Below are 12,520 nucleotides of genomic sequence, written 5' to 3'. Positions count from 1 at the left end.
AAAAGATCAGTTTTTGCCTCAAAAAACGTGTCACACATCGAAAATCGTGCAATCCTTCTTTTCAACAGCCCAATCGTCTCCTATTTACCATTTAAGACCTTAGAAATCAATATTTCTATTTTTTCTCAATTTTTTCTATTTTTCTCCATTTTTAAACATTTCTCCCTCTCGAAAAATCATAATAAATACCAAACACCAAATTTTTCCAAATAGTTTTGCATAAACCTACCTAAAATAATTTTACAAAAATTATAAAATTTATTTCGAGAAAAACCTAGGCCTCACGCGCCTTCACGCCCTGGCGCGTGGGTGAAGCTGGAGTCCGCACGTGCACACGCCCGAGCTGTCTTCTTCGATCTTCTTCTCCGGCAAGGGTCGCCGGCGATGATCTCCGATGATCGATCTGATGGCAGGGTCTTGAAGCTCTTCTCAAGACGACCTCGATGGCACCCTCCAATGGCTGAAATAGTCATCGGAAAAGACATCCTCCCAAATTTGATGTGGAATAGGGAGTTGTTGAAATAGGCCCCCCGGTGACAAAGCCATATACTTGTGTTGCTAGCATATGGGACATTGGCGGACATACCGATGGATATCCTTTTTCATTCCTACCCAATACACATTAACAGCCAGCCTTTTGTAAGTTCTCAAGTAACCCGAGTGGCCTCCAATCTGTCTATCGTGACCCTCTTTCATCAATAATGGAATCAAGGTTGAGCCAGGAGGGAGCAGCAATCTGCCCTTGAATAATAACTACCCATCCACCAAGAAATAGCCTGGCCTACTTGAAGGTGGAGCTTGCAGTTCCTTGATGATCTGCTGGAAGTGGTTGTTTTTAGCCACTTCTTCCCTGAGCTGATCTAACTGCAGCACTTGAGGAGTAGTAAGAGCCATGAATGTGATCGAAAAGGAAAATCGGGAAAGTGCATCAGCAGCACGGTTCTCCAAACTGGGCCGGTATTGTATCTTAAAGTTGTAGCCCATTAATTTGATCACCCATTTTTGACATCCCGGGTTCATCAACCTTTGCTCCATCAGGAACCTTAGACTCTTCTGATTTGTTCGGATGATGAATTTCCTCTCCAATAAATAATGTTACCATTTTTGTACCACAAATACAATAGCCATCAACTCTCTCTCATAGACTGACTTATTCCGACCGCTAGGGTTTAAAGCATGACTGTAAAAAGCAAGCGGCCTATGTTCCTGCATTAATACAGCCCCAAGTCCATGCCCTGAGGCATCCGTTTCCACTATAAACTGCTTCGAAAAATCTAGTAGAGCGAGCACTGGTAAAGTTGTTGTGGCTGCCTTTAGGGATTGAAAAGCTTGCTCCAAACTCTCATCCCAATAAAAGTTATCTTTTCGAAGTCGTTCCATTAACGACCAAGCTAATTTTCCATAATTTCGTACAAACCGGCGATAATACCTTGTGAGCCCCAAAAAACCACGAAGTTCTCGCAGCGAACGAGGGCTAGGCCACTCCATAACTGCAAGAATTTTTTATCTGTTCACAGCCACACCTTGCTGAGAAATAATGTGGCCTAAGTAGTGAATCTCCAATTGTCCAAACCGACATTTTTTTGCATTGGCATACAACCTATTTTAAGCTAATATTCCCAATACGCAACGCAAATGATCCCGATGTTTTTGCATCGTTCTGCTGTACACTAAAATGTCGTTAAAAAATACAAGAACAAACTGTCTCAATTGTTCCCTAAAAATCTCATTCATCAAAAACTGAAATGTAGCGGGTGCATTAGTTAATCCGAACGGCATCACCATAAACTCATAATGGCCCTCATGAGTTTGAAAAGCAGTTTTTGGAATGTCATTAGGTGCAATACGTATTTGATGGTAACACGATTTTAAATCCAACTTAGAAAAGACTGCAGCTCCATTCAACTCATCTAGGAGTTCTTCAATAACTGGAATGGGAAATTTATCGGGGATAGTTACCTTGTTTAAAGCCCGATAGCCCACGCAAAACCTCCACCCTCCGTCCTTTTTCTTGACCAGTAACACGGGACTGGAAAATGGGCTGATACTTGGCTTGATGATACTTGCTGCCACCATCTCCCTAAAAAGCTTTTCAATCTCAATCTTCAAGAGATGGGGGGTATCGATAAGGCCTCACATTTACAGGAGAAACCCCGGCCTGCAGTGTGATGGTATGATCTCATCTTCGTTGAGGAGGCAACCCACACGGCTCTTCAAAGACTGCCTTGAAGTCAGATAATACCCCCTACAAGCTGTTAGGGATTTTACGCTCCACTTCTTTAGCCATTAAATAGCCCAACTCCAATAATACTCCTTCCCCATCTCGCTTCCCCTTCCTCTCTCTCTCTCTCATGCTCATCCCATCGCGCTATTAATAGGTTGAATCAATCCATCATCCATGCCATGTTTTTTTTCGATATTTTGGACCCTCATGACTTTCGCCTTCACCGATTCTAGACCCTCCTGTAATCCCGCCATACGCCCCTCCAGCTCACCCACTCTTTCAAAGACCGTCATCCCCATGGATCTATTGCTCTGATACCATAATGATAGAGCTTCCACTCAATTCTGCAGCTTTACTATCCAAATCAGTAGATAAGATAACCAGCTGATTTATAGTCCTCAGTTCTAGTAAACTAATCAAAAAGAAGAAGAACAGAAAAAAAAATGAAGAACAAGGCCAATTCGAGAGGGCCTCCTCTCCCAAAATCTTCTTCAAAATCCTTCACACCTTTTCTCCTCTTTCCTCTCCCTTTTGTATGGATTCCCCCTACGGTTACAGCCACATAAGGTTGTTATTCCTAACCGCCTCTGACAATTCTACCCCTGTATTCTTTTCCTCAATTACCCTCTTACCTCTTTTCTTTCCCCTGCGCTGATACGTGTGTTGTATTGGTGCTCTATCACTTTCTTATGAGTTTTTAGCTTCCAGTTTGCTAGTTTGCCATGAATTTTCCAGCAAAAGTCTATCACACTGATCACACCACTATTTGTTCCATTGAGATTCACCATGTGGTGATGTTGTAGTTTTCATTTTTCAAGTAGCTAAGGGCTGAATTTTGAGTGCTACTCTAATTGGTAGAAAATGAACTCAACATTACCTTCTTTTGACTTTCTTCTCATCTTACTTTTGCAAACGCCTCCTGTATGGATGAAAAAGGCTAAGTTCCTAGCAAACCTAACCCGAACCTCATCTAGGTTAGTGTTGAGTCCATAGAGGAAGTTAAACACTCGTTCTTTCTCCAACATCTTGTTGTACTTCACTCCATCTTCGGAGCACTCCCAACTAATTTCATAAAACAAGTCCATTTCTTACCACAATTCAGTTAAAATATTATACTATTAAGTTCCTAAGTGGTTACCTTGTCTAGTTGTCCGAATTGCTGATTGTATTTCAAAACATTGAGCAATGTTCTCCATATCAAAGTAGAGTTCTTACATCAAATTTCCTTAGCTGTTTTGTAGAAAAGATAGGTCCTTCCAATCTTTGGCTCCATAGAATTAATTAGCCAAGCCATAACAATAGAAATCTCAGCATCCCATACTCCATAGGTTGCTATCAGGCATAGGGCTGGCATCGGTAAGGTATCCCACTTTTCCTTTGCCCTTAATCACCAACAAAACTGATTGGGACCATTCTCGAAAGTTTGTTCCATTCAGTTTGTGTTGAGTAATTTGAAGGGTATGGCTATCAAGAGAGGTGGGAATAGCAAGCACCTATGTGGTCCTAGTTGGTACAGGGATGGTGGTGGAGGTTTCACTAGTTGATTGGCTCCCAACCATTATGGGCTCTATAGCTTGTTGGGGGAATAGGATAAGGTATTCATCCACAAGATCGGTGGCTCTGATACCATGAACAAAACAAATAACCTAAGTAGGAATAACTCAAGTATTTTGGAGACTAACATTTCAATTGGTTTTCTCACTTTGTATTGAGCTTCCGATGGATATATATACATGAGGTTGGCTATGATTGCTCCTAAAATACAGGGCTAAGATACAAGAAAACAAGTTCAAACATGTTACAGATAAATAGGGATGAATTTAAAATTTGAGTGGCTGTTCTTTCCTATTTTTATGGAATCACTGCATCTCTTTATCCTCTCATCTCTTTAGTTTGAAATACTCCTTATCACTCCTTGTTTAACCGCATCATCTCCCAGTTTCCATTCAAAAACAGCAACTTGAATTTTTCTTCTTATCTCCTTCAACAGATAATAATCCATACTTTTTACTTACAGAGACCTGAGCTTTAACATGTTGACTGGTCAAATTCCAGGGACACTTCAGGGTTCAGATCTAGATTACATGTAAGTAATAATTTTCAAACAGTTGCATGCTGAACTCAACCTCTTCTTTTTACTTATTTGTGAAGCTAGTTGGTGTATCATGTTTGATGGCTGCTAAAAATGTGAGACATCCTAATGTTGTAGGTTTCTGAATCACAACTCACTCAGTGGAGAAGTACCCAATTGGATTATAAACAGCAAAAACTATATGTTAGTACTCTTTCCAACCTTTTGATTATTTTTCTGGCCACAAAAGATGTTTACAGTGATATATCATACAACAACTTCACAAAGTCATCTCCATATGGTTGCCAACCATCAAGTGTGTAAGTTCTTTTATTACTGTTCTATACGAAAACAACAACAACAGCAGCAACAACAATACCAACATACCAAGACTATCTCACTAGTTGGGGTCACCTGCATGTATTATAGCCAATCATCTTTATCCACGACCATATATTTTTTAAGGTCATTATAATCCATGTTATGCCTAATGAGTTTCCCGCCAAGTTTTCTTCTTTTCTTTTCTTTGTTCTTATTTATATCTTTCACTATAATTTTTATTTTCATTACATCTGCTGTCACAACCCATTTTTAGGGTAATGACTGGCACTATTCCCAAACGGGCTGTGGGTCTTGCTGAGAGTAGTAAGCCTCATGGTTCACGATTCATGTTTCATCTCAAATCATGGAACTTAGTGTCAAATTTCCATATCATAAACATGTGCCTTCATTATCAAATATCATCATTTTTAACAAAGAACAATATCTCAATACAACTGAAATTTATAGGATAATTCAATAAAAGAAAAATTACTCCAAAACCCTATCTCACTGCCTATGGTGTGTTGTATCCCTGGAACGTTACTAAGGTACGAATGTAGTTAGAACTTCATACTGTGATCCTTGAAATAACATTGGTGCCTAGACTTACAACTAGAAACTGTAGTAGGGTGAGTTAAGGGCCAATGGATATAGTGAGGGGTGAAAAGCATTATGATGTGGGAAATAAGAATTAGTGTTGCAAGACCTACTACTTGTCAGAACTCGTGAGAGTTTGCCTCAGAAGTTTGAAAAAGTCCATATTTTGACTTAGTCTTTGTTACTGTTTCAGATTCTTGCTCCATATTTTTCTATTTTCAGGTAGCAAAAGTAGGGCCAATAAAATCGGATTCTAGTTGAGATTTTTTAGCACTTTCAGATTGGTTGTAAGCCTTTAAATAGGCATTCTCATTTATGAAATTTGTTGAGCCTTTTCTTCATTTTATTCAAAGTTCTCTCTGCAAGTTCTGTTTTTTAATTTAGTTTATAGTCCAACACTACTAAGCATGCCATGACATTTTAAATAGTAGAAAGTGATAACTAAACATGATATAATACTAGTAATAAACATAATGAATAGAATATGTATAGTGATGGGAGCAAGCAAGTAGAACTAGCATCCAATTATTCATGTACTTTAACAATTAAACATAACAGCAGAACATACTCTTGCCTATTAGTACTATATGGTACACCATTGACTGACTATATTATAGTTAGCATACAGTGCTCTATCTACCTACTCCCAATGCCACGAATGCATGATAAGTTCTATACTTTAGTTTTTCTTATACATAAGAAGTGGAGGCTGTATATGCAATAGTTATGTCATGTTAGCATCCAATGCCATGCAACATAGATGTAGAATCAAGATGGTCATATCATGTAACACCAAATATGAACTCCTATGCCCCCAATTTATGCAATTTAAAGAAATTAGATGAATTTAAAGATACAAGCAATTCTCAAGGGTTAGCATAAAAAAACAAAATGTAAGTATTCAAATAACACCATGATATTGTTTTCCACTCACAGTGATATAGTAGATTAATCCCTTAATGGCTTTGATACCAGGAGAAATGTTAGAATGTGTGAGATTTTTCTGATGTCATCTTTTTCAGTCCAATTCTAGAAATTATGGTGAAGAAATCTAGTGAATGTGTGTATGTCCTTAAATCTAGGAATGTTGTCTAAGTAAAGAAATGCTTTAATTGTTGTGTTAAGTAGATCTTGTCAATCAATCAACGGCTATATATAGCAGCCTTTGTTAATGAAAAATTGGGAGAAAAGTGTGTTGAATTTTGTTCTCTCAATATCTTTTAAATTTCTGTCTTTTGTAAGTTGTGTTTGCTGTGTGTGAGATAGGATTCTAACATGGTATCAGAGTTATTTTCTTAAGGGTTGTGGGTATAATCTCCTCTTTTTTTCTTTGTTCATGGGGATTAAACATTGTATGTTTGAGAGAAAACAAGCCAGCCATCCTTTCACTAAACCAAAAATTTGAAAGTTGATTGTTATGGCATCAGGAAGCTTCTCTGCAGTTGGTTCTCCAGTTTTTTCTGGTGAGAATGATCAAATGTGGGCTATTAAAATGAAGACCTACTTGAAAGCTCTCAACCTGTGGGATGTAGTACAGCAAGGAGCAGCAACCTATCCAGCAACCTATTCAGCAAGCCAATTTCATTGATGAACAATCACAAGCTGAAGAATATCTATTTTTTGCATCTCAAGTTTGTGAGTCACCCGAAAAATACATTTGGAATGTTGACAGTGGTTGCAACAACCATATGGCCAAAGATGCTAGCTTCTTTAAGTTCTTGGATAGATCAATCAAAACCAAAGTCATAATGGAAAATGGAGAGGTTGTACAAGCTGAAGGAAAAGGTTTAATTGCACTCCAGACAAGGAAAGGTATGAAACTTATTTCAGATGTTTTGTTTATACCAAAGCTCGAGCAAAATCTTCTTAGTGTTGCACAATTGATAAATAAGGGAAATTCTGTGGTATTTCAAAGAAATCTCTGCATTATATTTGATTCACATGGTTGCAAGATTGCAGAAGCAAGAATGGAAAACAATAGCTTTGTCTTGAATTTGAAATCTAATGTATTTTGTACCAGAAGTGATATGGTAGCTAATCAAGACAGAACTGCAGAGGAAAAGAAAAGGTTGGAGAAAACTGATTCTGCAGATGCTGGAAAGAAAATTGAGCATTGTAATGCAGCCATTTGCGATCTTATTTCAGACGTTAAGAGTCCAAAATCAGATGTTTGTAGTAAATCAATTAAGGAGGAGTTAAAGATGAGTAAATCAAGTTCCATGCCATTAGTTTGTGATGAAAATGTGTCAAAAGTTAAGGTTGAAAAGCTGATTGTTCCTTCAAGAGCTAATCAAGTAATTTGGTCCAAGAAGAGTTCATCAAATGTGAGATTGAATCAAGTTGGAGTTTCAAAACCTTTCAATGGTGAAAATTCTGCTATTTTAGTTACTAATCATCATGTTTAGTAGGGAAGAGCAAAGCAAATTTATGTGAAGAACAGTCCAATCAAAGAAGCTAAGAAGAATTATTTTGTGAAGCTGGTTCATTGCAAATCAGATTATGAAGGTCCACGTTTGAAGAGTTGATAGCAAGATTGGAATCTCCAAGAAAAATCTCAAGGAGTGTTAGAATGTGTGAGATTTTTCTGATGTGATCTTTTGTAGTCCAATTCCAAAAATTATGGTGAAGAAATCTAGTGAATGTGTGTATGTCCTTAAATCTAGGAGTGTTGTCTAAGTAAAGAAATGCTTTAATTGTTGTGTTAAGTAGATCTTGTCAATCAATCAACTGTTATATATAGCAGCCTTTGTTAATGAAAAATTGGGAGAAAGTGTGTTGAATTTTGTTCTCTCAATATCTTTTAAATTTCTGTCTTTTTTAAGTTGTGTTTGTTGTGTGTGAGATAGGATTCTGACAAGAAACTAGAGACAAGGAGAAGCACTAGGTATGCCTAGACAAAAGGCTAAACCCTAAATCACAAATGCAAGCCTTTCTAGTCCTAGCCTTTTACATGCTTTTCCACCCCTGGACTTTCAGGATCATGGGTTGGTAATGGTGGCATTTTGATGGACAGGATCCTCAAGAGAGGCAATTGTAGAGCATATTTGCTTCACTACTTTGCTCACGTTTATCATTACTGAAGAGATGCTAAGCAGAGGGCTAGGAAGAAAGTTTAGAATGCCATGAACAAGGAAACTTCAGAGATTTTATTTCTGGGATTCGATGGTCGACAAAGGGGCCAAAGTTCTCCTTATATAGGGGAGGAGAAGTGCCTCAAAACTGACCACAAGCATCACATCCTTAACAATAATGCAAAGACACTTTACTGAGGGTCACATTCATACTGACACTTTAATAATACAAAGTCATATGCATACTGACATACACTTTAATAATACACATACAAAGTCATATGCATACTGACATACACTTTAAGAATACACATACAAAGCCATATGCATACTGACAAACTCTACAGAGCATATTCATAACAATAATGAAGAGCTACATCATGCATGATGTTTATAAAAATTTTTGGCTAGCGACTGGGCTGATCTTAATGTAGGTTCTTGATGTAATCCAACTCTAATTCAAGAAGTGTCAGTATTTGCTCCATAAGTTCTAGCATATGTTTCTACTCCATGATATATGTTGACTCCCTTCCATCTCCAAAACCCTTGTGAAGACTTCTCCAGAGACTATCATAAGCTCTTTTTTTTTTTTTTTTTATCATATCTACAAATAAAGACTATAAGTGGATCATTTTTTCCATTTAGTTTTAGACCTTTCCATCAGTTGCCCTAGTAAGTTTATAGCTTTGATTGTTCATCTACCAGGCATGGAAGCAAATTTCATTATTTTTTTATTTCAGTTCCAATTTTCATTTCATCTTGAAGTGACTCCTTTATATGTTTGGTTACCAGGAATTTAGTTTTGAGCCATTCATATGCAGAGAGCAACTTGTAAGTTACTTGAGTTGGGCATATTCTAATTTAATTATTTAGACACCAGTAGATAAAAGCCATATGACCAAAATTGTACTCATCCTTTTAGAATTGAGTGGTGCTTGAGGAATGACCTCCCTTGCTCCAGAAAACCCGAGTGTAAGCATAAAGCCTTCCAAAAACACCACAATTATAATGCTAGGAAAATTTATTCTATCTGAAGATCTTTCTTAAGTATCTTGTACCCTGGTTTCTGTGGTATGTGCAGACCATTCTTTATTCATCAATTGTGGAGGTGGAAAAATAACTATTGAGGGGGATGAATATGAAGAGGACTTAGCCACAGAGGGTCCATCATACTTTTTCCCGTCTTCACAAAAATGGGCTTATAGCAGCACAGGAGTTTTCATGGGGAAGAGCGATGCTAGTTACAAAGCAGACAATGAATTATCTTTGAACTTGACTGGCCCAGACTTCTACAAAACAGCCTGCCTAGCCCCTAACTCACTGAAGTACTATGGACTTTGCTTGCATTCAGGAAGTTATAGAGTGTGCCTTCATTTTGCTGAAATAATGTACACTGGTGATCATACATTCAGCAGCCTTGGGAAACGCATCTTTGACATGTCAATCCAAGTGAGGGCACTGTGCTTGTAGACTTCATGAATATCTTTTTGACTATTTAGAGGTTCTGAATGAATATCAGTCGCTTTATGGAATATTTGTTCTTGTATTATTGATTTTGAAGCCTCAGTTACAGGCACAAGCTTAATTTTTATTCACTGCTTCCTCAGGGCAATGTAGTTCTGAAGGATTTTAACATTATGGAGGAAGCTAAAGTTGTTGGCAAAGGCATAACCAAGGACTTTAGTGATGTCTTTGTTAATGGTAGTACTTTGGAGATCCACCTGTACTGGTCAGGGAAAGGGACCACTGCAATTCCTGACAGAGGTGTTTATGGACCTCTTATATCTGCTATCACAGTGATGCCGAGTAAATACTTCTTCTATTTCAGATTTTCTTCTCTTACTCCTACCTAGTCAGATACTGATCCTTTTTGTTTCTTTTAGATTTTGATGTTCACATTGCAGGACTATCTGTTGGAATTATTGTTAGCATTGTGGCTGCTTTGTGTGTGCTCCTAGCATTTATACTTGTTACCTTACGAATGAAAGGTTACCTTGGGGGAAAAAACCCTAAAGATGAAGGTTAAATCTGAGTCATCTGACACTTAAAAAGTTCTAGAAGTTCTTCTCTGTTGCTATCTGATTACTGTAAGTATGTTGGATTTACTGGATATCCTCAAGGTTTGTTATGGGTTTTATATTAGTAAAATTATCTAGGGATGAACATCACAAGAGGAGCACATAAAAAAATTTGGTAACTCTGTATGAGTGGTGCAAAGTTTAGCTTATAGCCCCTAAATGAATAACAGTTTTGTGTATATAGATAATTTCTTTAATTAACAATGACACTGCTACTGTCTTCCATAAGAATATTGTGAGCATGAAACTCAAAATCTAGTATGTCATTAGGACATATCTTTGTTGGCTGTGATAAACAAACTATCTCTAGAGTTCAACTAACAAGGTAAGGTGCTCGATGATGAAGATGGTATTTTTTATCTTAGTGGTCACAAAACTAGTTCTGATATGGTCTGTCTAGCATTGCAAACTAAAGACCGGTCGAGAATCCTATTTTTGTTGTATTTTATATTTTCTTTCACTTTCTAATATCTTCCATTCTGGGGATTTCTATTCCTACCATTGTCACAGAATTTCAAGCACTTGATCTGCCAACAGGTTATTTCATATTAAGACAAATAAAGGCTACAACTGGTAATTTTGACCCTGCAAACAAAATTGGTGAGGGTGGATTTGGGCCTGTTTACAAGGTAATCTTCATCTAAGTTATTAGTTTTTTACCCTTAAGTTCCCAACCTAACAATCATGCAGCATTTGGGGACACATGACTTTTAAATTATAAATCTAATTGCAGAACTGAAAATTGAAATTGTGTTTTCACTCTGCTTGATGTCAGGGTATGCTGTCAGATGGCACTGTAATTTCTGTTAAACAGCTGTCATCCAAATCAAAGCAAGGAAATCGTGAATTTGTCAATGAGATAGGCATGATATCTGCATTGCAACACCCAAATCTTGTCAGACTCTATGGCTGTTGTATTGAAGGAAACCAGTTGTTGCTAATATATGAATACATGGAAAATAATTGTCTTGCCCGTGCACTCTTCGGTAATTGCTGCATTATCACTTTCTACATTGTTCAGTTACTTCAGTATATCTTGTGAAAGCAGCTATAAAGTAAACTCCTCTCTCTCTCTCTCTTTCTCTCTCTCTCTCTCTCTCTCTCTCTCTCTCACACACACACACACTCACACAGGTGAGAAACGTAGTATAGAACTTGACTGGCGGACAAGAAGAAAGATATGCTTAGGGATAGCAAGGGGCTTAGCTTATCGTCACGAGGAATCGAGGCTGAAAATTGTACACAGAGACATCAAGGCCACAAATGTGTTGCTCGATAAGGATCTGAATGCTAGGATTTCTGACTTTGGTTTAGCCAAGCTTAACGAAGAGGAGAACACCCATATCAGCACACGGATTGCCGGAACCATGTGAGTTTTCCCAACCTTTCGTGCCTTCTATAAGCAACTTTATGGTTTTTCACTAGTCGACATATAACAATAATTGGTCACAAAAATAGCTGTTCATTTCAAAAGGGTATGTGTTGGATTGAAAGTTTACTTACATGAGTTGAACTAACAAACTTACAACTCAGTTAACCATCACCATCCACTTTTTTTACAATTATTTTCAACCCTGCATCTTGGAGTTTTCTCTACATATCGTTGTGTTGGTAACATGAAATTATGGGCTGTAATAGTTTATGTTTGTTCTCTCTTTTGTTGGAAAGATGGATGTCTTTCTTTACGAAATTGATATATATACATATGTTTCAGTATTAGCAGAAGTGTAGTTCTTTACTATTTACTTGAGAGTGGTAGATAAGCTGTATAAACTGATTTTGTACAAAGTTCAAGTATACTGCCTAAAACCAGCTCACCCCCTTACTTGTGATAAAAAATAGATGTTAATGAACTGAATTCCCTTTGGTGAATATTACAAAATATATATATATATATATATGATGAGCAGATTTGCAGGAAGTTTCATAGATGAAATAACTTCCATAGAAATTCATTAAACCGGAAGATGCAAATATATACATCACAACTCCTAAACTTTAGGACTAGATTACACTCCTACCATTTAGGCATAGATTATAACAATTCTTAGATTAAGATAAATACATAAGTGCTAATTTTCTTATCTGATTTATACTTATCTTTAACAGTTGAACCTTTCTATCTTCAATTTCTCTCTTTCTTATCCTCTTGGCCACA

The 12,520-nt window shown here is 37.3% G+C and overlaps 2 protein-coding genes across 2 annotated transcripts in view; both read left to right on the top strand.

Moving 5' to 3' along the window:
• The window catches only part of LOC127811529 (probable LRR receptor-like serine/threonine-protein kinase At1g53430), a 43,130-nt gene extending 32,211 nt beyond the window's left edge, over window positions 1–10,919 (top strand). The window contains exons 6-8 of the mRNA XM_052351476.1: window positions 9,366–9,733; window positions 9,892–10,090; window positions 10,168–10,919. Coding sequence (XP_052207436.1) covers window positions 9,366–9,733; window positions 9,892–10,090; window positions 10,168–10,310 — 710 coding nt within the window. The 3' untranslated portion in view covers window positions 10,311–10,919. The remainder of the gene's footprint in view (window positions 1–9,365; window positions 9,734–9,891; window positions 10,091–10,167) is intronic.
• Window positions 10,623–11,735, top strand: LOC127811095 (probable LRR receptor-like serine/threonine-protein kinase At1g53440). The gene is made up of 4 exons (XM_052350808.1): window positions 10,623–10,687; window positions 10,778–10,991; window positions 11,138–11,348; window positions 11,497–11,735. Exons 1-4 carry the CDS (start codon window positions 10,623–10,625, stop codon window positions 11,733–11,735), a joined length of 729 nt encoding a protein of 242 aa, XP_052206768.1.
• Window positions 11,736–12,520: the final 785 nt, after the last annotated feature.

The sequence above is a fragment of the Diospyros lotus genome, chromosome 10 (assembly GCF_014633365.1).
Source record: "Diospyros lotus cultivar Yz01 chromosome 10, ASM1463336v1, whole genome shotgun sequence".
In the NCBI taxonomy this organism is placed as follows: domain Eukaryota; kingdom Viridiplantae; phylum Streptophyta; class Magnoliopsida; order Ericales; family Ebenaceae; genus Diospyros; species Diospyros lotus.
This window is presented reverse-complemented; position numbering and strand designations above follow the sequence as displayed.

Bases quoted from the DNA above. Each gene is read 5' to 3' on its own strand.
- LOC127811095 (XM_052350808.1), top strand. From the start codon at position 10,623: ATGTCATTAGGACATATCTTTGTTGGCTGTGATAAACAAACTATCTCT. The intron at 10,992-11,137 runs GTAATCTTCATC...GCTTGATGTCAG, and splicing joins GATTTGGGCCTGTTTACAAG to GGTATGCTGTCAGATGGCAC. The intron at 11,349-11,496 runs GTAATTGCTGCA...ACACTCACACAG, and splicing joins TCTTGCCCGTGCACTCTTCG to GTGAGAAACGTAGTATAGAA.